At 42.5% G+C, this 28,000-nt stretch overlaps 1 protein-coding gene across 19 annotated transcripts in view; it reads right to left on the bottom strand.

The window, feature by feature from the left end:
- Positions 1-28,000, bottom strand: part of MYT1L (myelin transcription factor 1 like) — a 284,247-nt gene that overhangs the window by 14,167 nt on the left and 242,080 nt on the right. For 15 of the 19 annotated variants that reach the window (XM_053380764.1, XM_053380763.1, XM_053380761.1 and 12 more), the window contains 5 exons: positions 26,873-26,994; positions 26,435-26,497; positions 25,868-25,936; positions 5,906-5,968; positions 2,361-2,444 (listed from right to left, as the gene is read on the bottom strand). In XM_053380764.1, coding sequence (XP_053236739.1) covers positions 2,361-2,444; positions 5,906-5,968; positions 25,868-25,936; positions 26,435-26,497; positions 26,873-26,994 — 401 coding nt within the window. The remainder of the gene's footprint in view (positions 1-2,360; positions 2,445-5,905; positions 5,969-25,867; positions 25,937-26,434; positions 26,498-26,872; positions 26,995-28,000) is intronic. The other 4 variants (XM_053380768.1, XM_053380769.1, XM_053380776.1 and 1 more) reach the window with 1 other exon arrangement.

The following is a 28,000-nucleotide window of genomic DNA, read 5'->3' as shown; positions in this document are numbered from 1 at the left end:
CTTAAAAGAAAAAGCAAACAACAACAACAAAAACCCCCACCAAGAACACCAACAAGAAATGCAACACAAACATAAAAGATGCTAATGGAATTGGGAACATTCCACTAACAAGCTCTGTGTAAATGTAATGTAATGTCGACACAGTGGGATATGGTAACCGCCAATCTAGCAAACCTTTGTTACTGACCAGGTCTGCACATAACACCAAGACATGTTTGTTTAAGAAACCATGAATTAACCATAAATTGTTTCACAGATTACCGAAGGAACTTTGGCTTATTTCCCCAAAGTTTAGTCTGATTTCCAGCTCCTTTTCCCTTGTGTGTTTGTAACACGGTGAATGTTGTGGAGTGGGGTGGCCAAACAAACCACTATTAAGGAAGGGCGCTAGTTTCTGACAGAGTGCCAAGCCATAAATGAAATAAACCAAGGTTTGCCAGTCAAGAACAAACCAAGGCTTCTTAATGTGGTTAGTTGGCAGTAAATAGGCCATAGTTACCGTATTTTTCGCCCTATAGGACACACTTTTCCCCCTCCCAAAATGAAGGGGAAATGTGTGTGCGTCCTATGGGGCGAATGCAGGCTTTCGCTGAAGCCTGGAGAGCGAGAGGGGTCGGTGTGCACCGACCCCTCTCGCTCTCCAGGCTTCAGGAGAGCCCCACCGCCAGCCCCACAAACTCGGGGGACAGAGGGAGGCGCAGTGAGCCTTTCCCGCTGTCCCCCGACTTGGTTAGAAGGCTGGCGGGGGGGAGAAGCCTGCTCCTCCCCGTCGCCAGCCCCGCAAACTCGGGGGACAGCGTGAGAGGCGCAGCGCACCCTTCCCGCTGTCCCCCGACTTGGTTAGAAGGCTGGCGGGGGGGGGGGGAGAAGCCTGCTCCTCCCTGTCGCCAGCCCCGCAAACTCGGGGGACAGTGGGAGAGGCGCAGCGCGCCTTTCTTGCTGTCCCCCGACTTGGTTAGAAGGCTGGCGGGGGGGAGAAGCCTGCTCCTCCCCGTCGCCAGCCCCGCAAACTCGGGGGACAGCGGGAGAGGCGCAGCGCACCCTTCCCACTGTCCCCTGACTTGGTTAGAAGGCTGGCGGGGGGGGGGGGGAGAAGCCTGCTCCTCCCCGTCGCCAGCCCCGCAAACTCGGGGGACAGCGGAAGAGGCGCAGCGCGCCTTTCCCGCTGTCCTCCGACTTGGTTAGAAGGCTGGCGGAGGGCTTCCCCCTCCTTCAGCCCCGCAAGCTCCCAGAGCGATGCCAAAGCTGCACGCAGCTTCGGCATGGCTCTGGGTCCCGTTCTGGGGGCTGGAGCCCCGCGCCTGGGGGGGGGAATAATTTCCCCCCCTTTATTCCCCCCCCCCAAATCTAGGTGCGTCCTATGGGCCGGTGCGTCCTATAGGGTGAAAAATACGGTAAGTTGCTGACATAGAATGCTAAGCCATAATTTAATAAACCATCATTTATTAAAGCAGGGCTTCGTGTTATGTGCAAAACCAGATTTGTGCCTCCCTGGGTGATAAACAGTGAACGTGCTTGTTAGTGAGAAGATCCCGGATTTTTCATGCAGACTTTGCCAACTGCTTTTATAAATTAGGAAAGTCTTAAATTTAGTACCCAGGAGTTGTGATTAGAACTGAACGTTGTGTGCAGGTTTGGCTCTTCTTTTGTTCTTATGAAACAGACACAAAACAAAACCAAAAAGCCCCCTTATGTTTCTCATTGTATTTTAAATTTCCCCTTAAAATGACAGCTTTTAAAAAATTCATGTCCAGTGCAGGGTGTGGCCAATGATCCTAGAGAGCCATACAATATTATAGAAAACCTCAAAGAGCTGGGGAGGCAAATGGTATGCTGTACATACAAAGAAAACGGCTGTGTTGCACAGCTGTCTTGTTGTTGGCTATAGGAAGAGAAAGCATCCATATGCTCTCCTCAAACTTCTCCCATGGCTAGGCACAGAAAATCTGTGAGTGCCAGAGACTCTAGATTATAGATGGGCAACAGACTCATGTGTGCATATTCTTGATCAAAAGCACAATGCATCCACCAGCTTCTAGTTCATTTGCTCATTGTCTTCAGTAGAAGTATTTGGTCAGATGTTGAACGAATACTATGAAAGCTGCATTTAATTCAAAGCTTTCCAGGCACATATGTGTGTTTGTATGTATATGTGTGTGAATATATATGAGTAGATATATATGTATATATATATTTGTGTGTGTGTGTGAATGCATGCATATATGAAGTCGTACAGATTTAAAAACAACTAACTTGCATGTAGAAGTGTCTTATTGTCATTCAAATATGTATCCAAGAAGAAAACAGGCAGAAGAGATAGCTGAGCATGTTGATAAGAAGTTGACTAGATTCATGCTTACCTAATTGGCTCTTGATCTTCCTTGTCTTCTTTGCTTTGTACTATCCTGATCCCACTTTTCTTTGCTCGTGGACAACCAGAAAGACTGAATGAAAGAAATCATTTCAAGACTGAACACCTTAATTCTAAAAATAATTCTCTTAAGTGTCCTAGAGAATTAAACTTTCTGCAAAAGTTACTTGCAGACGACATCCTTTCTGCATTGACTTTAGCAGTTCTATTCACACCACAAGAGGGAGCCCATGAATCATGATTTCCTCTCACTGCAAAACGAAATTGCTTTCCAGGACCCTTATGGACCAAGACCCTTGGAAGACAAGGACAACTGTGCATTAAATCTCTTGCTAATAGTGTCTCCAGCTATGACACTGATGGGCTTCAGAAGAATGTGAGTCGAGAAAGTCAGAAAGCTATGTGTAATGTATGGCCAAGGGGGAAGTGAAAGGTAAAATAGAGAGGCAAGTGGTGAATGAATCATTTAAAGAAGACACAAAAACCTTTTCAATTCCCTTTCCCCACGGTATATTATTTATTAACACATGGGGATGCCTTTCTGTTTTCTATAGTGTAACTGGAGGTTGTGATGCATTCCTTCTTTCTTATGAAGAATTCGAAACTTTAGGGCTGGTACTTGATGCAAATTGTATTGATCACAATATCAAAAGTAGAATGTGGCTTCTCATTTTTAAGCAGGAGTGGTTTGCAATATGAATGAGGCCCAGGCACTTTGAGGCCTGCCATTATAACACATCTTTCTTATAAAAAAAGAGTTTGAATTCATGATATCAATTACTATACACACGGAACTGTTGCTTTCATGGCAATCTAAATTGGGGGGGGATAGCATTAATTATCAGGGTAGCTCCCTTTTCAACCATTATGTGTTGCTCGTGCCTGAGTCTATATATGTACAACTTGTATATGTAGTCTGGGTCTTGCAGAATTGACATTCCCTGATTACACGGAGTCCAAATCATGCATGTTGTCAGCACACAGGCCCTGTGCAAACAGGCACAGCTAATGCAAGGAGGGTTGGGAAGGAAACAGCAGGTTCAACCTCAGCTCCCCTCCACATATTCATTGAAAAATAATGTGACAAAGTCCAGCGAAAAGCCAGAAGTTAGAAAGGGTTAGGAACCGGACATTATATGAAGCATATGCAGACCTGGTGCCAGAGGTGAGCTAGGACCCAGTTGGCTCAGAAGGTTTCCCATTGGTCTTCCCTTGTTCATCACTCTTCTTGCTGGGCCCCCAGAGCAGTTTCAGTGCTGCAGTTGTGGTCGTCACCCACCATGTTTAATTAATCCAAATGAACCAGCCCTATGCCTGTAAATTCTTACAGATCTATTTTTTAGGTATAGGGAACCACAGAACTTTATGATGTTTAACATCTAGAATCCCAATGGGACCAGGACTATAGACAAGCCCTGTTCTGGTTGTGGTGGGTGAGTGGCGTTCTTTGGTGACACCATGCCAAGGAACCCGTGAAGTCTGCCGCCAGCCCCAATTATAGGGCTGCTGCAGAAAGGAGCATTTGCATCAAAGCTTTCCTCCACCCCTTTGTGTAGGAATACAATATCATCACATTTGCAAACTTTCTTGCTGCCCCCACCAATGAATGAGGTGGACTGGGAATGGAGAAACTTAGAACATAACGCTGTCATGACATATGATAAGTATATATCTACATATCACACAAGGAAGAGAATTTGACACAGGGATAGAGGTTTTGGCCATCGGCCCATGGTGCATGTCATGTGTAGCCCTGACTTTAGTTTATGAGAGGCCTTTTAGTAACTGGGACTTGGAAACTGAATCTCCTTGGTAACCTGCTTCTAAAGGTGGGTTTTTGAACAAAATAAATCAGGATTCCTGGAGGCCCAAGTCACCTCCCACCTGATCATGTTTGCTTCTTGTAACTTCTCCTAAGCTGCATGCACACAATACACTTAAAGCACCCACCCAGCCCCGCAAGAATGCTGAAAGCTGTAGTTTGTCGCTCACAGAACTACAATTCCCAGCACTTTTAACAAACCACAGTTTACAAGATTTGGGGTTTGTGTGCTTTCAGTGTACGGTGTGCAAACAGCCCTGGTCACTGATACATTATTTTAGAATGAGATTAGCAACAAGGGCTGCGTACACACTGTACATTTAAACCACATGGCTTCTCCTAAAAAATCTTCTGAAGTGTAGTTTGTTAAGGGTGCTGGGAATCGTAGCATAATCCTTTCTACCTGTGAACGTAATCCTTTCTACCTTCCTATGGATATTGGCATGTGCTTAACTTACCAGTAACCAGACACAATCAATGTAAGCACATTTTAAGGTTATTTACATGATATGGATTGGAGCAGCTTGTGTATGGACCAGCTGATGTGGATGTGAATAAATATGGACTAGCTGAAATATCAAGTAATAAGAAAACATTTTCCATAAAGTTCCGGGCATTTTAGCATATATGGTAGATTGTGTCAAGAACTGCATTAAACCAAAACCTGTAATGCTACAGCAAGAAGTGATCTGTCTGCTTCAAATGTTATGTCTAAAATGAAACTTCCTAAGAAGTCATGGCTTGGACTCTGAGACTCTGTGAGCATAAGTCAAATGAAAGGATCCTCCTGTTGGCAAGAAGCAGAGGTGGGAGATGTTGATTTCCACTGAAGCCCCCTGAAAATATTGCCCAGAGTTTTGGGGAACACTCTGGAATAATGTGGGAGTGATGCAGGGGGCTGCAGGTGAAAGGAGGAACTGATGTAATCCTCTTGCTCCATCTCAGTTGTGAATAGTTATGGTTCTGAAATCCCACAATGCTAGAGACTCTCATTGTTTGTCAGTTTGTTTTAGGAGGGTGGCTATCATCATCATCATTTTTTTAAGCTTGAAAACTGGTAATAATTCAACCGTAACCATGTGCCCCTTTTACAAATTTGTGATGGTGCTTTTATATTGACATTTAGGTGTGCTTTTTTGTGAGCTGTCTCAAAGATCCGGTTGAAAATGCAGGCTGAAATATAATTTTTTCAAAAGACAAACAAAAACCAGGAAGTTCACAAAGAAGTATCTGAAGTAATAAGTAGGGTGATAGGCACCTGTAGCAATATTTCTTTTGTGTGAGGCCGAACTCCATGTGACAACAGTCACATGCTTGAAACAATCATTCCAATTGCTTTGGGACTTTTGAACCCTATTATACTGGCACCTTAATATGTCTGTGCATTTGATGTGGCTGAATTTTGCTGTGGTGTTTGTTTTGAGTCTATAAATGAATTGTAACTTTTTATTTAATGTTGCCATTACCAGTTTTCAATATAATGAGTTGTTTGTAGCTGAGTATCGATTTGTTTTGAGACTTACTCATTTTTACAATGGACTTAGTTGTTGGCTGGATCTGTTGTGAATACACACTGAGTGTAGTAACTGAAGATACTTGACAAGCACAGCTCCCCAACGCCCTTTGCTGGTGGGCCTTGTGATTCAAGACCAAGACCAAGTTGACCCATGAAATGGAAATCACTGTGATAAAGAGCTCAACATTTTACATACCTTCGATGTGAAGCATAATTTCCGGTAATATGCCCAGAGCCATCACAACCAGGTGTGGGACACCTAAAAGAAACAAGAGAGTTGTTTGAGTAACTTGTTTGGGAGACATAAAAGCCTACATCATCAGAAACCTTGGCATTTGCCCAGTTGTGCTTACAGTGGAAATTCCATAAAGCCTCTTTCACTGAACATTTGCCGGAGATAAAAAAAAAAAACCCTTCCAAAGGCCTATATAGTCAAGTATGATTTTTCCAATGGCCAACAGATAGGAAGCCCACAAGCACGAAATGAGTGCAATAGCATTCTCCTGCTTTTGTGTTGAAAATGCTATTAATCACAAGCATAAATGTGCTTGTTTCTAGGTCACCCAGTGCCAGTTCCAGGTTTGGGGTGGGAGGTGGTGTCTTTTGGACAATATTCTTTCTGTGAGTTCACCTCCTTGTCTTTGCCATTGTTGCTTTTGTCCATTCACTTGCTTTTCCATGGGCAAATCTGACCACCTACCCGAGGGAGATGACAAGGGTGTGTGTAGAGATTTATTACCCCACCTCATTCCTCTGTAAGGGGATGAGGGCAGGCAACAGTAAGGCAGATTAGCAGCAGAGACTCCAGGGTTGAGAGTTGAACTCCCTACTAGTTTGAGTTTCTTGGAAGATGCCTGATCATACCAGACCCTGCAATCCCCTCCCCAGCCATCAGCTCCTGGATATCTTCAGTATCAACAACAAATGACCCAAGTCTCTGAATTTGCAAACCCACAACAGGAAAAGGACAAGAACTGCACTGATGTTAGCGTAACAACGGCAACATTACATGCTAGTCGTAATATTTCGCAGGTAATTAATGTACATCGTCACAGCCAGGCAATGAATGATGTTGTTTTAGCTAGGAAGATTTCTTCACCAGAGGAAAAGTCCTTCTAGCAAGGCAGAAGAAAGCTAGGCAGGACAAAACAACAACAAAAAGTATACTGCCCTCTTGTGGGCAAAAGCCAAGATTCATTATTATTATTATTATTATTATTATTATTATTATTATTATTACTTGCCTAAATACTTGAAAACTTTACACCGGATTGTCAGACTTACATAATTTATAGAAAGCTCAACTGCTAGTATCTTTAGGAATTCACCATTTTACAGCCTAGAAAGTTTTACCACCAAAAAACAAACGTACAGACAAACAAACAAAACCCCAAACAAATCCTAAACAGAAACAAGTCTGAGATCATTCAAATCCTGGCAACTATCTAGTTTAATAACTTTTCTCTGGATTTCTAAGTCTACTCTGTTTTTCTGCTCTTCTTAGAGCAGAAAATATTAAAGCTTGAAGGCAGCAAGTTCATATAGCTGAGGTTTGATTTTTTATTTTTTCCAGCCTACTGTGGCCCGTCCGTTCTTCCTTCCTCTTCTCCCTCCCTCCCTCCCTCCCTCCCTCCCTCTCTTTCTTTCTCTCTTTACATATCCCACCCGTGTCAGGATACAAAAATAAAGTGGGCAAAGTACCCCTTTGCAAAGCCGCATGCAGCATTTGCTGAGCAATGGAGGCGGGAGAAGGAGTTCACCGCACCCACAAAGTGGCATGACATTATTAGCTCAAGCCGTGTCAGTTGGGGCTTGTGTCAAAAGAAGTTAGGCTCTGTGACCGCTTCTCACTTTCCCTGCCATGTCCTGTCGTAGTGTATAATGCCACTGCGCCATGTAACACGCCATCACAGGACAAAGCCACCCAGTGGGACAGTGATCTCCCTCACTTTTGGCAGGAAAAGTCCTGTAGGCCCGACTATAGCACGGTTGTCATGGCGATGCCACTGGTGTGACTGCTCTTTGCTTCTCCACCCCTCCTCCCGCAACACATTTTTATTATTTTTTTAGACTCTCATCTAGCACACATTTTCAGAATCAATGCATGATTTAATTATGGCTTTCCAGCTCTTTAAGGCTGTGGTTTACCCTCCAGTCAAGAGACTCTTTCTGTCTTTCTTTCTTTTTACATTAAACACACTTTTCAGAACTGGAAAATGCTTCAGTTAAATCTCGTGGTTTTTTTTCAAATTCCAGGGCTGCCGTGCAATTCCATTTTGCAGTGTTCCTATGTTCTGCAGCACTGGGTGTAAACTTCTATGTAATTCATAATTATCTCAGGGGTGTTTTTGTGTGTGTGTGTGTGTGTGTGTGTGTGTGTCACGTTTTAAAGATCCAAGCTTTCCCTCCACCAGACTAACCAGCAGCAATTCTGCCGAGTGGAACTTCCTTTGCTAACAAGCTGACAAATCTGAGACTGACCTAGAGGGCAACTTTTCATTAAGCAGCAAATCGCTCCCTTCTATAGTATTAAAAAGGAGGTAGGGGGAGGAAGAGATCACATTCATTATCTCAGTTCACGACTCATTTATTAACTTGGTATTAGATTAACTAGATTACATTTCCCCCACAAATTTTATTTTCAGGAGAAAGAATGATAAGATGAGTGATATGTACCCCCATTCATACAGGCACTGCTTCCAACAGCATTCTCCAGGGCTACTGACAGAATGAATTATGTTCTCCTCACCTCACTTTGGGCTGAGTTAAGAGATTGTGACAGTGGGAAAAGAGAGAATAAACCTATGAACTGAGGAAGTGGTCAACAGACAAGTCCTTTCAGAAGCACTTTATGGTAACATATTGAGGATCCAAGTCTGTAAGAATGATCTTGAAAGCACTGCTTGCTACAAAGGCATTTTAAATTGAAAGCCTTTCTAGGTTTTTCTTTTTTTTTAATTACTCAGAACTATGGAAAACTACTTATAATAATGAACTAATTAAGATGTGCCTGTGTTCACATGAAAACAATTTCTTGCTATTGTTTGCTGCACTGATGAATTGGTGAAGAAATGTTAACAAAAAAACCAAGTTAGTGCAAAAAAGGCAATAGGATGAAACTTTTAATAGTATATACCTATATTTTATGCAAATATCCCAGGATTGGCACACTGAAAAGAATACTGGGACCAATTTTTTTGATGTGCACCATCAGTAACACAGGTAAAATGCTCAGGCACTGGATGGTTAATCCATTTGTGGTAGAAAAAGTAGAACTGCAATGGGTTACCCACCCATCAGTGCCTTGACATTTAGACCCAGATGCTGTTGTTGGCCTCTGTTTCGAGAGACAATGGAGTGCACCTCCAAGGGCAGAGTCAAAGTGGAGAAAAGACTGGCCCCAAATAACCATCAAACCCAGAAAACAGGCAAACCCTGCAAACATAACCAGGCTGGGAAGCAACTGTTCTCCAAGAGGGCATTTTCAGGTAAGAGAAGATGGAGCTTGAAGGGACTCACTCTGTAAAAAGACAGTTATAGCCAAAACACATAGCAACTTCTCCTTTGACACACAATCTGCCACTCTTCCTCAAATACTCAAATGTGGTGTATGATTGACCTAAGACTCAATTTTTGCAGTTTGGAAGCCTAATAGCTCAGATAGTGGGATAAAAAAACGTTGCAAGTGCAGATTCACATCATTGTTAGAACAAGCCTCTGGCATGGATAATTGAATTGTCTCAACCTTTTTACTTTGCCTGGATTGCAGCTGTGGGGTTTTCGTTTAGTTTTGTTGTGAGTTTGTCTTGCAATAGCTCCACCAGAAGCTGAAATCACCACTAGCCATGCAGCATTCGCTGCAGAGCTGGGCTGAATTATGTCATACCCAAATTGTGATGTAGGCCTGTGGTGGTGGAACCTAGACATGACTTATGCAAAGACAAATAAACTGCAATTCATGTCCCCCCCAAAATACAAGTGGCATTGGAGCTCAAGTAAACAGACTCTCCATAACTAACATGCAATGGCTGAAGATGGAGGGATCTCTGATGAGAGCTCCTGTGGTTCAAATGCAAAGGCTGAGTGCTCGAGAAGGACGCTGTGGAAGCTTCCCAGCTGGAGGAGGAAGCAATATCAGCAGGCGAGCAAGGAGGAAGAGGCAATGTTGATATATTATCAACATTTTGATTCACTAGTATTTTAGAGATAAACGTAATATGAAAACAGAACTCACAGCACAATTAAAGTGGCAGTGCGGTGAGTTCTCTATACCTTATCTATGTTTCTAGCCTCAGACATACTAGAAGGGAAAACATAATGAGTGCTACTCCAGCAAACAACACATCTGCCCTGGGCCAGCTCAAGACATTTTGGCACCTGAGGTGAACCACAAAATGGCATCCCCCTCCTTGCCAAGGAAGAAGGGGTAAGTGAAGATCTACATCAGGAACGAGGGGGCAATAAAGATCTACATCAGGATCTGGTGCCCCTGTGGATCCTGCCGCTTGAGGCAATTGCCTCACTTTGCCTCATATGTGGTTTGGCCCTACATCTTCCTCTCATTCCAATAACACTGTGGGTGATTTGGCCATCAAACTTATAAAAGGCAAAAGGACCTTCTTAAATAAGTGGGCATTCAGTGTGCCAGCTAATAAGTCATAGGGTGATGTGTACCAAATGTGTACCACGTAACAATACCTTAGTGTAGTCTTTTGAACGAAGTGACCAAGACATTTGAAACAGCAGCTTTGACTTGATTTTGATCATACATGTAGGAGACCAGGGATGGAAATTATTCAGTAAGGAAAAAGGAAATAAGAAATATCGTCCTATCGCATGGTACTTGAGTGCCTCACATATAAGGATGGGGCTTTTGAAGCTGATCTAGAAGGTATTAGGAAGCCAAGTCACAGCCTTAAGGAGATGTGAGATGATCATATCATCAAAAAGTGGGGAGGATTTTGTTGCAGGGATTCTGGACTGACCCAGAAGAAGGATAATGCCACGGAAAAAGCAACTGTAATAGCAAGGCAAGAAGATTACCAGGATATGGGCAAGGATTTTAGCAACAGGTAGAGAAAGCATGAATAGATTTTGCAGTTGTTACTGAGGGAAAGAAATGAAGAACTTTTCAATAGCCTGTGCTCAGAGGGGAGAATGAAAGACTGAACTGATGGTTCACAGAGACAAAAGATAATCATTGATTTTATCTGATATATAGATGGCGTATTAAGACTGTCAAATTCTCTAAGCAGAAGAAAGATAGGTAGTTCATTACCATAAAGTTGTATCAGCACATAATTTTTCTATAGATGTAAAGTTTAAGGGGAAAATAAGATGCTGAACCATAAACAACTGAAAAGGTACCGTATTTTTTGCCCTATAGGACGCACTTTTTCCCCTCCAAAAATGAAGGGGAAATGTGTGTGCGTCCTATGGGGCGAATGCAGGGTTTCGGTGAAGCCTGGAGAGTGAGAGGGGTCGGTGTGCACTCCCGCTGCTTGCGGAGAGTTGCCTGCATGCTGAAGCCTGCGCGCGCTGAGCTCAGCGCGTCCAGGCTTCGCGGACCTCTCCGGAAGCAGCGGGAGCGCTCCCGCTGCTTGCGGAGAGTTGCCTGCATGCTGAAGCCTGTGCGCGCTGAGCTCAGCGCATCCAGGCTTCGCGGACCTCTCAGCAAGCAGCGGGAGCCAGCGCTGGTCTCCCACGGCTTGCAGAGAGCTGACTGTTTGGGGGCTGGGGTCGGGGGAAGCTGGGGCGGGCCTCCCCCGCCCCAGCCCCGCGCCTGGGGGAAAAATAATTTCCCCCCTTTATTTCCCCCCAAAAAAACTAGGTGCGCCTTATGGGATGGTGCGTCCTATAGGGCGAAAAATACGGTAAATAAAATATTTCTATTGCAATTTCTACAAACAGACAGTACTTTTCAAAGCTTTGCTTGGGTTGAAGACATTTTACATCATTCAAATAAGATTGCATGCTTAGGGGTGTAGAAATAGGCTGCTGAATCAGCCATGCAGAGCAGAAGGAAAGCCAAAGGTTAAAACGGGAATCAATATTGAGATGAGGAAATGAAAATGATTTGTGCAGCAGAAGGAAAGGGAAGGAACACCACTATGGAGTCAAGGAAAGCCCATATTCTGGTATGGCAGAATCCCACAAAACCATAATTAACACCATGGCTAGAAGACACAAGATGTACAGAGGTAAAGATCAGATGAATCACCACTAGCCCCAAATCAGGTCCACTGTCAGCTGAATCAGCATTACAGGAACCTCAGTTCTTTACCTGTATGTAACAATATGGATTGTTAGTTGCTAGGCAATGTCCTCAAAAAAGAAACCATGGAAGACAAACTTTCTAAATAAATAAATATATTGCATTTATCAGTCACCTCACAACCATTGTTCTCTGGACTGACTTGGGAGAGATTCATCTCCATTGTGAAAAAGTTAAGATGGCAAGTTCTGAACCAGTGGTTTCAAGATTTGATTTGTATGCTAGTTGTAGATTTGGTTGTCCACTAGTTATCTTGCTTAAGGCAATCATAAGGTGTAAAGAGTTTTGACAGAGTTTTGATGTGAGAAAGCAGGCAGTAAGTGGTAAAGAGCTTTTTCCCCATACTACTTCCCAGCCATACTACTTCTGTGGGTGAATTACGGGGAAAGTTAAAGCCTCATGTGCTCTTGATGCCATAATGAGTTTGGATTTGATATTCCGCTTTATCACTACCCGAAGGAGTCTCAAAGCGGCTAACAATCTCCTTTCCCTTCCTCTTCCACAACAAACACTCTGTGAGGTGAGTGGGGCTGAGAGACTTCAGAGAAGTGTGACTAGCCCAAGGTCACCCAGCAGCTGCATGTGGAAGAGCGGAGACGCGAACCCGGTTCACCAGATTACGAGACTACCGCTCTTAACCACTACACCATGCTGGCTCTCAGCTAACAGGAATATAAAGGGGGGAGGGAGGGGGAGCCAGTAAAAATAGAGGGGAGGGGTGAGAGACTTGTGGGATGTGGAAGAGAAAAAGAGGGGCAATATTGACCTGTGATGATAGAGAAGAGAGACTAGGGAACCTTGTGGAATTAAGACAAAGGGAGCAGTTGCAGAACCAGGCGTCGTGCTTCTCAGTCCCTGACCAACCCCATAGAATTAAAAGACAACTGAGACCGGTTTGGATCTTGACAGCTCCCCTTTTAAGGCATAGAAAATGAACAGATCTTGTAAAATAATAAACAAACAAACCTCCATGTTTATGCCACCGAACAGGGGTTCTTAAGGAGAAGGCTATTGTTTTCAAGCCCTGTTGTGGTCTTCCTGGGAGGTGACTGACTGAGCTCTGTAGGAAGAAGGATGTTTAACCAAATCGACCATTGGTTTCCTCCAGTAGGGCTACTTTTATGTTCTTATGGGATTTCTTAATGTTTGAATGTGGTGGGACAATGGGAATCCATTTGTTTGCACTTCTGCTCAGCTTTGTATGCAAATGCCAACTGGGCGGACGCAGCTTATTGCTGAGGGACTCTTAGGGCACTTCCTGACTGTTTCTATTTGCGAGAGGGATTTTGTCACATACTGGCAAAACCAGGTTACACAAATACAGTTGATTGGGGGCGTATTATGCAACACACCAGCTTCCATTCGAAAGAGGCCCACTGCGATAAGAAAAGTAATGGGGAAACAGTGTAAAGTGTGGGATAACACTTGCTTTGAAGCAACGTCACCTGCTCTCCCTGCAAACAAATCAGAATGAATGCTCAATAAACAGGTTGTCTTTAAATCATGTCTTTAAAACATGATTCAGCAGAAGCCCACCTACTCCTTTGGTCCAACGCTCATTAGGATGTGCCGCATCATTTCTTTGCTTCCGTTGGGCATCGTCTCTGGGCTCGTCCATTCTTGCGACTATCTTGTGCTTTCTACTGTAGGCATGGATCTGAGGTATTTTTCATTTGCCCTGCAGCTTTCCCCAGGAAAAAACGCTGTTTACTGCTGAATTGGAACAAGTGTCAATCCGCAGAAAGCCTGACTGACGTTTGTTAAGACTTAGCAGTAAACGGCAGGTATTCCTGGGTAAAGTGGCAGGACAGACGAAAAAGCCTCCCAGACCTGTGCCTAGAAATCACAATCTGCATGGCAATCCCTAAGTGTTTTTACCTGAGGATTCTATCACTAACTTTCTTCTATCTATCCCCTCCTCAGCAGATGTACACAAATTTTTAGATTATGTGCACAGATCTCCAAAGTGGATATGCACAGATCTGTTGTGGGGGGCTGTGTACCTGAGTGCATCCACCCGTGCAGGAGTGTGCAGTGACTACACCTGCTTTTGGCACACCTACTACTGGCATGCAAGTAGATAAATATGTACCGCTCTGGCGGGAAGGTAAATGGCGTTTCCATGTGCTGCTCTGGTTTGACAGAAGAGGCTTAGTCATGCTGGCCGCATGACCCGGAAGCTGGCTCCCTCGGCCAATAAAGCGAGATGAGCGCCGCAACCCCAGAGTTGGTCACGACTGGACCTAATGGTCAGGGATCCCTTTACCTTTACTACTGGCATGAGACCCCTAGAGGGTTAGCCAAGGATGAATGTGGCCTCAATTTAAAAACAGGTTAGCCAAACACTGATTAAAAGGAATGTGCCAGAAAATTTACAAACATACAGAATTGCAGGAAGGGAAAGCTCCTCAACAGACATAGAATTATAGGTACTGCTATAACTTGCTCATTCATATCTCACACAAGAGGACTTATCTTGAAAAGTGTTCTGAGAGAACTAGCTAAGACTCACTGCTAGGCTTCAAACTCTTTTATTGGAGACTGTCAGGGGGCAATGTAATTGGGTTACCTCCGAGCAACTGGTGTGCTAGTTTTGGTCAGGGCTTACAGAGAATGTTCCTCTATTTCTTCTTTGTTGCCTCCCAGAATCAGCCGCTCAGAATTCCTGTTACAATCTGTTCTGGGCACAGAGGCGTTAGCTTTCGGGGGCAAAGACGCTGCATGCGCAGAGTTCAAGAGGAGCTGGGGCGGAGCCAAACATGGCGACAGCGCGGCTTCAATGGCTGGTGGCTCCTGCCACTGCCACTAAGTGGAGGCTGCTTTAATCCGCATTCTCCTCAGTGGCAGGAGGAGGAGGAGCCAGGAATTGAAGCTGTGTCATGCTTGGCTCCGCACTCAGCCTCCTCCACCTCCTGATTTTTTGGGACATTGGAGAGGGGCTTGGAACGCTCTCAAAAAATATTAGGGGAGACCAAAAGTGCTTGGCCCCCATGAGTTGGCCCCTTTCTCTGGGTAAGATTCCAGAATACCCTGTTGAGCAGATCATGAGTTACCTGTTTGGAAATATGTTTGAACATAATACTGTGAGGGCTGCAAATTTGATTGTGTAAAGGCCTAGAAAATTAGGAAGGCTACATGCCAAAACTGGGCCTTTTGTGGCTTGCCAAGACCCTTTTTAAGTGTTAACTTGGGAAATGTTCCCTGTTATCTTCTGTTTTACACCAGTAATGTACATAATATTATTTTGTTATGGCCTGGATGGGGGTTTTTTGGTTGTTTTTTTTCACAAATAGATTGATTATTGATAGGGTCTACTAATATTCCTAAGCACAAGTAACTTGGAAGAAAACAGCAATGAGTCTTATGGAAATATATTCTACTAAAATTAGTAAAACTGATGGTAAACAAAATGGAATGAATCTATAGCACAGAGAGTACTTGAAAAGATTCATTTGCATTATGCACATATGTGCAGGATGGCCACAATTAGGCATTTGCAGTGTAATCCTGGACATGTTTACTCCTAAGTAAGTCCAACTACAGTATATTCATTCAGATTCAGGTAGGTAGCCGTGCTGGTCTGACGCAATCGAAACACATTTAAAAAATTGTTCAGTAGCACCTTAGAGACCAACTAAGTTTCTTCTGGGTATAAGCTTTCATGGACAATTTTTTTATTTTTTAAATTTATATTCATTCAGGTTTACCCCCAGGTAAGATGCTTTGGAATGAACCCTAAGCTTGATACTTGAAACAAGCAGATCAGCAAATATATTTACAACAAAAAGTGATATTAACTTGACTAGATCATACAATTCATGTTATTTATTAAATAATTTAGAAATGAGTTTTCTATGATTAAAATTATTACCGACATACTAAACCAAACATGACGTTTTGTAAGAAACTGTGAGAAAATTATGAAAAATTATAAGATTAACAGGTTACATATATTAATAAAATGTCATAAATTGAATTGATTTAGGTTCCCATTGTGAATCCCATTGATGCCATTACTTCTGAGTTATTAGGTCTACATATTTATGTTTTATTGTTTAATGAATGGGGCACTAATTAGATTCATCTTCAGATGCATAAGTACAGTGGGATTCCTGATTGAACATCATTTTCCATGGGTATGTTCTACTTGGATATCTATTGGGATCCGTGTCTTAACTTAGCATACCTATTTGTGCGTATACTAAAGAAACATTGCACCGGTACATTAGGGTATGAGCTGTACTGACCTGTAGCTGATTCTATGTTGATAGGAGCATGGGTATTCGGATACTGGCAAATGGCTTAGACTCTATGCTTTGTGAGGGTATAGTGATCTTGGACAGGTTTTGTAATATCTGACTGTGACACTATAGTCTCAGTCTGGAATATTTATAATGCTGAGAGATTGAGAGGGTGACTTTTTATTCTGCTTAAGCTACAAAATCTGGAATGAGATCCTAGTGAGACGCTTTGAATAAGCCCCAAATGAAGCAGGGCTTTGTTTACAGCAATTTCTATTTAAAGCCAAGTTTAATCACATGACAATCCAACCTTATCCATTTTATGCAAGCCCCACTAAATTAAATTAAATTTACTCTGAAGAAAGTGTACATAGGATTGTAGTCAAAGTAAATAAAGATGTCCATTTGAAGGCACCATGTAAAAACTGAATAAGTTTGCAAAGTTTTAAAGGAAAATAGCAAGTTAATTAATGCTGCAACCCTATGTATATTCTTGGAGTACGTCCTACTGAGGTTGTTGTTGTTGTTGTTGTTTAGTCGTTTAGTCGTGTCCGACTCTTCGTGACCCCATGGACCAGAGCACGCCAGGCACTCCTGTCTTCCACTGCCTCCTGCAGTTTGTTCAGACTCATGTTTGTAGCTTCGAAGACACTATCCAACCATCTCATCCTCTGTCGTCCCCTTCTCCTTGTGCCCTCCATCTTTCCCAACATCAGGGTCTTTTCCAGGGAGTCTTCTCTTCTCATGAGGTGGCCAAAGTATTGGAGCCTCAGCTTCACGATCTTTCCTTCCAGTGAGCACTCAGGGCTGATTTCCTTAAGAATGGAGAGGTTTGATCTTCTTGCAGTCCATGGGACTCTCAAGAGTCTCCTCCAGCACCATAATTCAAAAGCATCAATTCTTCGGCGATCAGCCTTCTTTATGGTCCAGCTCTCACTTCCATACATCACTACTGGGAAAACCATAGCTTTAACTATACGGACCTTTGTTGGCAAGGTGATGTCTCTACTTTTTAAAATGCTGTCTAGGTTGGTCATTGCTTTCCTCCCAAGAAGCAGGCGTCTCTTAATTTCGTGGCTGCTGTCACCCCTACTGAGGTTACTTTTGTGTAAACATGTGTAGAACTGCTCTTGTAGCTCTTGCCAGCTTTCAATGTGATCACCTTTCGAGATGAAATCTTAATTATGAAGTTCTTGGAAACGACAGCCACTTCAGTATGGTGTATGGGACAATAGTTAATTTTGATATAATTATATGAGTTCAGTATCTCCTATATGTTGGTATCTGGTCTATAGTTTTTTTGTGCAATGAAGTTACATAGGAGTATGCAACTCTAATCGTCCCTGTATACCGCCTATGCAGAGACAAGGGCAAATGGTACCCCAACATAATGCAGCTGGGCCAGAAGCCTAGTCTACTAGGGTACTGTGTGGGCACCACTGTCATGTGTGAACCAGCCATAGTACTGGGATGCTATACTGGGATCTGGGCAGGTGGTGATTGCTTTTAGATATTTCTGCTTATAATCCCATGGCCTAAATAAGAGATCAGTTATACTTCTGAATTGCAAAAGTTGCTACAAAACCCCTTGCAATTTAAAAAAAAAATAATAATTTTCAGGTATTGAAATTTTCAAACAATTGCCAAACAACCAAAACAAAAATAGAGTATTCCATAAATCCCCCACAGACTCCCCCCTCCCCTTTGTGGGTCCTTATGTTAATATTTTTCCTCTATTAATCATTCCAATCCTACTAATAATTTTAATTGCTCGCAATTTTTGAGGCATCTTAATATCACAGTAATAAAAACCTTATTTATGGGGTTGGGTGGGTTGGTAAAGCTCATTGCAGGACTTGGATGGGGATCAACAGTGTTTGTAACATTGGTATACACACAGAGGGGGCATTTGCTTATTCTGGCCACACGACAGAACCTTCATGTTCAACCTGAAGCTTATGCAGGCTCTGTTCAGAGTTACAGATGAATACGGGAAGGTCAGTAGGGAAAGGCCTGTGAGTTCAATCACACTCCATCTGTCCATGCATTCATACCCATAGATATGGCATAAAACAGGGACTAAACTAATTACAGTACAGTTGTATTTTGTAGAGTGAAAACAAATGCTCAATTGTCGAGTTGCCATGGGGGAAAAAACATACTTCGTACTTTAACCTGCAAACTGCAGTGGTACAGTGTTACTGCACTAGTTCTGTGCCTTGGCCCAAATGTTGATATAATCCACACTCCAATTTTTCATAGAATATTTTTTTTGCTTGTTGAACCACACACCCATAAAATTGTCCGCAACTGGGTTCTAGAACAGAAGGCGTTCCACTGGACTATTTAGCAGGCTGACAATGGCAGAGCCATCAAAGTGGAACCACCTACTAACAGAAGGCATCATATGCCAGGGAGTGGGGATAAATGAAGAATTAACCACCTCTTTCACTGGACTAATATTCATTATTAATTCAGGGCCGTCAGACTCCATGTATTTGAAAAACCGAAAAACAAGAGTTTAAAAACTTCTCTCTCACCTGATATACTGAGAAATTTCAAAATTCAGCCTGGCAAATTCTTGCAGGCTGGTGACATCACCAGTCTGGATCAATGCACAAGCAAGATCCAGCATGAGAGGGGTTTGGGGGTTTTCCCCCAGACACTTTTGGATCATTTATCATCTTCCCAAGAGTCTTCTCCCAAATCAGAATTAATGGCTTCTGGAATCTTCCACCAGAATGCATTTCCCTAACTTAGTGATTTTGTGAAACTCAGCTCAGTAGGACTTGTGCACAAAGTAATTCCTTTCTGTAACGATCAACCACATAGTTTTAGTCTTTTTTCATCCCCCTTCTTGGCTGCTGACTTTTACATGCATTTGAAATAACCTCAACACAGCACTAAATCTCTGGGCCACCAGATTTCTGTGGCCCTACATGGCAGGGCTGCAGCCGGCAATTGAGATCCACAAAGCAACCTGACAAATATGAACAAGGCATTTCCCATTAGTCTCTTTTTCTTATATAACTCCCAGCACCAACCGCAGGAAGGGCTGATGACAGCTAAATCAATATATGTAGATTTCTTTTGTTGCTGAAGAATAAAATGATAGGTATCAAAGTACTTTCTGGCACTTTGGATTTGATTAACTGAACAGTCTCATTGCAGGAAAAAAGGCAATAATAGTATTTAGCTAGTTATCAAGTTAAACCAATAGTACATACTAGCTAAATCACAGGTGGATAAATGTATAATACCCTTTGATTAGAAATTAATCAAGTGCCCTGCCTTTTATCTAACCTGTGCAATTGGGAAAGGAAGCAGGGCATTAGGCTAGATGTACTCTAGCTTGGATACATGCGTGTGAAGCATGCAACAAATACTTCAATGGACTTTAAAGGTGTGTTCTGCCACATATGCACAAGTTGAAAAATAAAAACTACACTTAGCAAGGAGAGTAGTACTCCACCAAATGAAAGGTGAGCCATATTTTATTCTTATTCAATCAAACTGTTATTTACATAACATCCTATCATATTTTGCCCTCTCAAACCTCTAACTCTAATAAAATCCATTCACCCAGCAATACATTTCTGTGAAAAATCTGCCTGGCCTGTTGGATTTATTCTGTCTCATTATGTGCTACCATGCACCCTATATTAAACATTATCAAATGTTTTGTAGCATATGGACAATAAAATCCACGAAGCAGCTTGGCTATAGAGTTCATATATATTATATGCATCAATATTCTCTCTGTCTCTCTCTCACACACACTATATACAGGAATGGTTGCTTCTGAGTACCAGATGTTGTTATGCATATGCAGTTATATCAGAGTTGCACTGCATCATGGGCTCTGTAATCTGCAGTTCTATAGATAATTATTTATTCAGAAGCTGCAAGCATATATAGCCTATAATGCAATTCAACTGTAAAACCATTTTTAAAGTTATAAAGTGTTAAAGTGTCCTTTAAAGTTACCTTTAAAGCCCTAAACAGCCTTGGCCCAGTATACCTGAATGAGTGTCTCAACCCCCATCGTTCAGCCCGGACACTGAGGTCCAGCTCCGAGGGCCTTCTGGAGGTTCTCTCCCTGCGAGAAGTGAGGTTACATGGAACCAGGCAGAGGGCCTTCTTGGTAGTGGCGCCTGCCCTGTGGAACGCCCTCCCATCAGATGTCAAGGAAATAAACAACTATCTGACTTTTAGAAGACATCTGAAGGTAGCTCTGTTTAGCGAAGTTTTAATGTTTGATGTTTTATTCTGCTTTTAATCTGTTGGGAGCCACCCAGAGTGGCTGGGGAAACCCAGCCGGATGGGAGGTGTATAAATAAATTATTATTATTATTATTAGCCAAGGCCTTTTTAATGTTTAATATAGGAAGCATGGCAGGATGTTAGGGACTAGTCATAAGCTGACAGAAACTAAACAGATACCAGTAAATCCCTCACACCATCAGCAGATGGTAATTCCAAACCTACTTAGATGGTTGTTTTCAGAGGCTGATGTTTGGGGAATATCATTTGGCCCCATGGGGCCTTCAATGCAAGGTTCCTCAGGGTTCAATTCCCTCCTCCCATGCTATTCAGCATCTACTTGAAACCACTGAGTGGGGTCATCTGGAATTTTAGAGTATGTTGTCAGCAATGACACATAGCTCTACTTTTCCTTTACATCTGTAGGTTGGGAAGTGGATGTGCTGGACTGAGTAAACTGAAGCTCAGTCCAGAGAAGACTGAAGTGCTGTTAGTGGACAGTACCCTAGACAGAATGGATGGGAGGAGGCCTGCTCTTGATGGCATTACATGCCCTCTGAAGGAACAGGTTCACAGCTCGGGGTACTTCTGGATCCACTGCTGTCATTTGAGGCTAAACTGGCTTCGGTGACGTGGAATGCCTTCCATCAGCTTCAGTTGGTAGTCTAACTACTGTTGTCTATGCTCTGGTAACCTCAGATTAGATTACTGCGATGCATAATATGTAGGGCTTCCTCTGAAGTTCAGAAATTCCAGCTGGTGCAGAATTCAGCTGCCAGGTTGCTTACCGTGAAAAGATGGTTTGAGCAAATGACACCAATCCTGGCCCAACTACACTAGCTGCCAATTAGTTTCCAAGCCCAATCAAAGTGCTGGCTTTGACCAATAACGCCTTAAACAGGTCAGGACTGCAATGCATCAAGGACTGTCCCTCCCGATATGAACTGATCCAGACCCTGCGCTCATCATCTGAGGTCCTTCTTCATGTGTCCTCTCTACGAGAGGCCCAGAGGGTAGCAACATGAGAATAGGCCTTTTCTGCAGTGACTTCCCTTTTGTGGAATCTTCCCCGCAGGAAGCCCTGGTGTCTTTATATATCTTTATCTATCTTCCTCTGTAACCAGGCCTTTGGCCTTCTGTGGCCTTTTAGAAATAGAGTGGGATGTTTTTGATGTATTTCTCTTGGTTTCAATGTATCTACTGTATGTGAGTTTTATTGTCTATTTGTTTGACTGCAATCCTGAGAAAACACAAATGACTGTTTGCACTGACTGAGAGCTAAAGAGCGGTTTCCTCCTGGTGGAAAGCTGTGGGACAAGAGGAACTGTGGATTAGCCTTCTGTGAACTATTAACAAGCTTGAGCTGAACTTTTATTGGCATAGATGCATTTCATCCACTCAACCTGTGGAAGGGAAGGGCCCTTACTTGGTGAAATGAAAAAGACGAGTACTTATTCTAGTTTTCAGGGCTGCATTTGGTGCTTCTGCCTTCCTGACAGAACATTAGGGAAGGGAAGGGAAGCATGGAGACTTTCCTTAGCAGGGGTTCCTGTATGTATGTATGTATGTATGTATGTATGTATGTATGTCTGGCAGGAAGCTGGAAGAGAAGGATACAGTGGGAAAGTGGCAAGGGGGAGTGCCTGGCATGCTCTGGTCCATGGGGTCACGAAGAGTCGGACACAACTAAATGACAAAACAACAACTACTTCGCTTCTCTAAGCTTGATGCCTTTCACTTGTCTCATGGGCACCCGAGTTCCCAAGGAACAAGCCTGCCACCAAGTTTCTAGTTTTTGTCTTCTGATATCTTTGGCCCTGCAGCTGTCTCCCAGTTCCACTGGCAAAGCGGCACAGATGCTCCTGTTTTGGAATGCAAGGACACCCAATGCCAGACTTTGGAATATTTTCAGTTGTGGAGCTTTTTTACTGAAGTCCATGCACTGGTCATCATGCCTGCAAGGGTGGTTTTTTGTTGTTGTTCTTACTTCCTTTTATGTGTGTGGCCCTGATAATTCTTCCACACATCTTCAGAATGGTGGCGAAGGTGATAATACTCTGGCAATAATCTGATTAGCCAGGAAATACACCTTGGAATACCCATAGTTTCTCTTGTTGTTGCTGCAGAATGAAGAACGGGACCTTTTGCATGATCCCCTGGTGCTTGATGCTGACTTCAGGGCTTTCCCTTCCTTCTTGTCACCCTCCCTGGGGGCTTTTCTATGACCACTTGCTCTGTAGGATGGATTCCAGAAGAGAGGAGGAGGGAGGCAGGTGGGGCGAACCATGGCTTGCTCCAGCTGGGCTAGAAATGAGAGGAATGGGAAGATTTGTTCCTCCCTGGTAGTTTTAATTAGGGCCCCTCAAGATGACCTATTAATTGAGCATTCTTCCCAAATAGCTTGCACAATGCTTACATGGTGGTTAAACTGTGTCTTGTCTTTGTTGAGCATTCACGCTGATTTGTTTACAGGGTGATTATATGAAAATGAGCATTGTCCTGCATTCATCTCATTTGCTTACAGAGTGTTTATGTGTCTTCCTGTTTAAATCACTGAACCTCTTGTGCTTGCTGATCAGAAGGTTGGCGGTTCGAAAGCACACCAATGCAAGTAGATAAATAGGTACTGCTGTGGCAGGAAGGTAAACGGGATTTCCGTGCGCTCTGGCTTCCGCCGTGGTGCTCCATTGCGCCAGAAGCTGTTTAGTCATGCTGGCCACATGACCCGGAAAGCTGTCTGTGGACAAACACCGGCTCCCTCAGTCTGAAGCAAGATGAGCACTGCACTCCATACTTGCCTTTGACTGGATTTAACCATCCAGGGATCCTTTACCTTTATTTGTTCATCCCACACTTTTCAATGCATTACCCTGTCACTTCTCAAGCTGCAAAAAGGCTTGCTTTTTTTTTTAAAGTGGATTTGGTGTGCCAGGGTGACAGAGCATATCAATCCATTTTAAATGCACAAATTTAACATACTGGTATATGACTGACTCCTGACATTCCGGAGGTGCTCCAAGTTATGGTGCTGATATTTTGCTGAAAACTGCAGAGAAGCTGACAGTACAGTCTGTCAGTTGATCAGTCTCATCATTTTCAATACAGATCTGATTGCTGATCAGATGTGGCAATGAGATCTTTATAATTTCAGTATGGAAGCTTACTGCAAGGAGAACAGTAGACATCCAGGAGGCAATATCCATCTGGTAATGACAGAGGAATCAAAGAAGGAGTTTGAGATTGTCTCTTCCTAACAAATCTTCAGAATGAAGGAGTAGGTGGTTACCTTCAGGTAATAAACCAGACAGGCCAAAAAGTGCATCTTGGAATACCCAGAGCTTCTCTTGTTTCTGCTACAAATGGAAGAATAAGATTTTCTTATCTTTTTCATGATGCTCCTTTCTGAAAGTGACAGCATTCCCCACTGGAGCAGGAATCTAAAAGTGACAAGTTGAAGATGCCCAAATATAGGTTCAAAGAGCTCCACACTCTCACCAGGGAAGCACCAGTTCTGCTACAACACTCATAAATATGTGGTAACTGGGCTGAGACAAGAAAGCCACCTCTCTCACTGATGAGGTTAGAGGACTGAGTCTATCTCATGGACATCTTAAACATCTCATTTGAAAGTGCTTAAAAGCCTGGACTCCCTCCAATGTTGCCAATCCTTTATGAGCACATTAAAAAATCAACTGCATATTGGATCTTTGTTCTGCAAAAGTGACGGCATCCTTAGCTCTAATGTCCTTTAGCTACTTCTCCGTGGAATTAATATACTTTCCCAGAGTTTTGATAAAAACCATTTGTGTGAAATGGTTTAAAAGCTATTTGAACTATTTTATTATACAGTACATACTGATTGTTCAGAGGACTCATGGGCTAAACACTGTTGTTTATGACGTGAATAAAGTCACAGGGAAAGCAAAAACAGATGATACTGATGTATCCTTGATTTGCTCTTTGTTTTAAGAAAAATGTCTCTTAAGTGGGACCATCTCTGTTTGATAGCAGTTGTGATGGTGCTTGGAATTCTTTCTGTTGCCAAAAAGACCTGATTAAACTTCAAAGGGACACCTGAACTTATTTATACCAATTCAAGTATGTTCTCATTTATAAATACTATTATGAAGAGTTGAATACAACTCTGATTTTATCCATGACATCTTCCAAAGCCAGATGCTCTTTAGGTCTTCGGTACTCACATAAAAATCCTTCTTGGAAAGCTCTCTCTGGCTGCTTCTGTACTAGAAAATTCATTGACATCATTCATTTATCTTGTTTTTATAGGCCAGAGGTATCCAATATAGTGATGAGAAGGGGGTCTTGTCGTCTGGGCCACCCGGGACCTCCATACACACTGCTCAGGCTTGCCCCCTAAAGAAGTACTTTGGTGCTGCTAATGCAGCAAAAACAATGTGGGAGGCAGCAATTATGAGTTACCAATTACTACAGCCACAGCAGGCACTGTGATTCTCCATTGTTTTGACTTCACCCCCAGAGGCACACTCCATTGTCTCTCAAGACAGAGGGATGCCAACAAAATGCTTAAATTACATCCAAGCAATAAAGAACCTGGGGTCAGCCTTGACCCTTCTTGATCCTGTTGCCATGTGTCTCCTTCTGATCTGTGTCTTTTGGTTTACTCTAATTCCTTCCAAATGTCAGACTTATTAGATTTTGAACTCCACTGAAGGATCTGTCTCCAACCCTACTCAGCTTTTTGGAATCTGGCTCCAGATGCCTGCAGTTGAGATATGAAGTGTTATTATAATCTATCACTATGCTATCCTAATTTCAAATCTTTCACTGAAAACAGGACACTAAGGAACTTAAAACATAAACGAACATTAAGGTTTGTATTTCCTACTTCCACCAAGTAAATTTATTTGTCCTACAGGGAAATAAAACCGACCTGAAAATCTCATGTATTGAAAGAGCCCCTGTTTTTATCTGTTCAACAACTGTTTACTACAGCTCAATATTTATTCAAATGTTCTGCACCAGAAGGCCAATAGTTCAATTTCAAAAACATTGTTTTAATGTTATTGTAATTCTAAGGTCTTCACAGCTTCCTCTTTAAAACACAGCATCCCAGACGCTCTCCTACATGATGGATGAATAGCATGGTAACCATAAGGGCTATGAATCTCTGCCTAGCCTGTGCCTGCCATGACATCACAGCAATCAGCAACCTGTGACAGGACAACATCCACAGCCTATGGATCCTAGTCTGTGTTAGTGTTCGATATCCACATGCCATAAGAAGCTCAGTAATGTATCAGTAGCTTTGTTCAGTGTCCTCTTATATTCCGAAACTTCTGTTTGCAACTGCTAAGAAAACTATTTAAAAAGAAAGAGAGAGGCATTAATTATATCTTACTTGAGTTCCTGTGAGCTTGTGGCCAGCATACTTCGAATACTTTTGTCAGCCAACGGGCAGCCAGACAGACTGTAAAACAGGTCAGGATAGCCATGTAAGTCAACCTTTTAAACTAAGACCTTCCAAACAAACACAACGTTAAGAAAAATTAAATTAATAAAAAAAAATATTGTAATGCAGAGAAGCGATGGGGCGGGCAAGTGCTGCAATACTGAATTTTGTAACACAAGTTAACCCTCTGAATATATTTAGGTATAAAGCTTTATTGCTGGTGTTATCAGATTTTCCCCCTAATAAGTTTGTAGGTATAACAACAAAAAAAGCATTAGTGATCCATGGGTTAACTATCTGAAAAAGTTTTAGGAAATTTAAAAATGTTTTAGTAGTAGTTTTAAAAGAAAAAAGACGTTTATACAACACACAAATCAGCATGCTCTTAAGATCAACATTTATTACTCAAAGGGTTAACACATAGTTCAACATTTTTACTTTGACAGCATTGTTGAGGTAAGCTGAAAACAATAAATTGAAAAGACAGAATCCACCATGAAAAAAATGAAGTCACACCTTCTATGTGAGGCGTAATTACCAGTCACATGACCACTCCCATCACACCCTGGTGTTGGACATCTGCCACCAAACAAAAACAAAAAACAGCCAAAATAGTAAGTATGTTTAAAAAATACTTTTAAAAAGTTTCATTGTTTCCAGTTTAGCTGCAATGTCTGCAAGGGGGGTTTAAGCATCCTACCGAAAAAGCTGCAAAATGAACAGAATTCAATGAAAATGGCGTCTCAGTACGATATAGCATCATTAGGGACAAGCAGATACCATGTTAGCTTCATCACTTAAACTTAACTGACAGTCTGAAACATTTATATGCTGCAAATGCTGCATGCTCATACTGCAAGGCATATATGTATTTGTTTATTCAAGTCAGACAACGAAAGAGAGAGAGAGGTTATAAAAGGAGTAAAAAATAATTTCACCTCACATTATGCTTACGTTATTAAATCCTTTTTATTCTCTTTGCACTGAGGATACTTGGGCTTAGGGCTTGGGATCGTGACTTCACCAGGGTACCTTCGTTCTTCTAGCGCCTCTTGGAAAGGATCTAAGTCTTCTGGCTGCAGGCAAGGATAAAGATTAATCAGATTAAATAGCAGGCCATAATGGATAGAGGTATGCCAATGAAATGGTATCTCCTGGGCACAAGGCCTCTTCACCTTCAAGAGTCATCCCATTCACTTCAGTGGAGTAAATACTTCCACATATGAATTGGATGCCCTGCGCCTTCAGCAAATCACTACTTTGGAAGGATTGCAGACTACATCCTCTGTGATGAAGTGAGAGGAACAATCTGCATGAGCATGCGATTCTAAGTGCATACCGTATTTCACTGCATAATGGTTGCATGTTTTAATGCTGATTTTTCCTTTTTAAAAAAAGGGCTGTGTGACTATTATGCGTAGGAAAACCCGAGGCACAACCATTATGCAAGGAAAAACCTGAGGCGCAACCATTACGTGAGGAAACAATTCTTTATTAATGAACGTACTTATATTTCTGTTGCTTATTATTTGCTACTAACTGTTTTTGGTGCATCACTCATTGCAGTTTCTCTCACCCACCCACTCCCCTCAAGCCTTTGGCTGGTACAGAGAATGTGTGCTGAGTGCCCCTGTGACTATTATGCGGTGGATCCTTTGGGATTGATTTTAGGGACTGAAAAAGGGGCATGGGACTATTATGTGGTGGCGACCATTATGAGGTATTTAGGGCTGCTTCATAGGCTACCACAGCACTGTGGTTGCTGCTCAAAGTTCATTCCATCTGTTGGGAGCTTCACATTGCTGCTATCACTTGTGCAAGGAGGTCACCACATGGATTGGTCCTATTGCACAGAAGTCTCTTCATGTGCATGTATTTCATTTACATGCTGCAGTCCCAATCCATGTGATGAGATTCTTACATAAAGTAGCTACACGGAACAGTTGCCTTATGGAAGTCATTTTCACCTGCAACCAAAAATTGCCACTTTTTACTTTCAAATTTGGTGGTGTAATTTAGAATGCATGAAAGGGAATTTATTGCTGATTTAGAATTCACCTTCGTTTATTCAAATGCCTTGTG

Source organism: Podarcis raffonei, chromosome 3, assembly GCF_027172205.1.
Source record: "Podarcis raffonei isolate rPodRaf1 chromosome 3, rPodRaf1.pri, whole genome shotgun sequence".
NCBI classification, from domain to species: Eukaryota; Metazoa; Chordata; class Lepidosauria; order Squamata; family Lacertidae; genus Podarcis; species Podarcis raffonei.
This window is presented reverse-complemented; position numbering and strand designations above follow the sequence as displayed.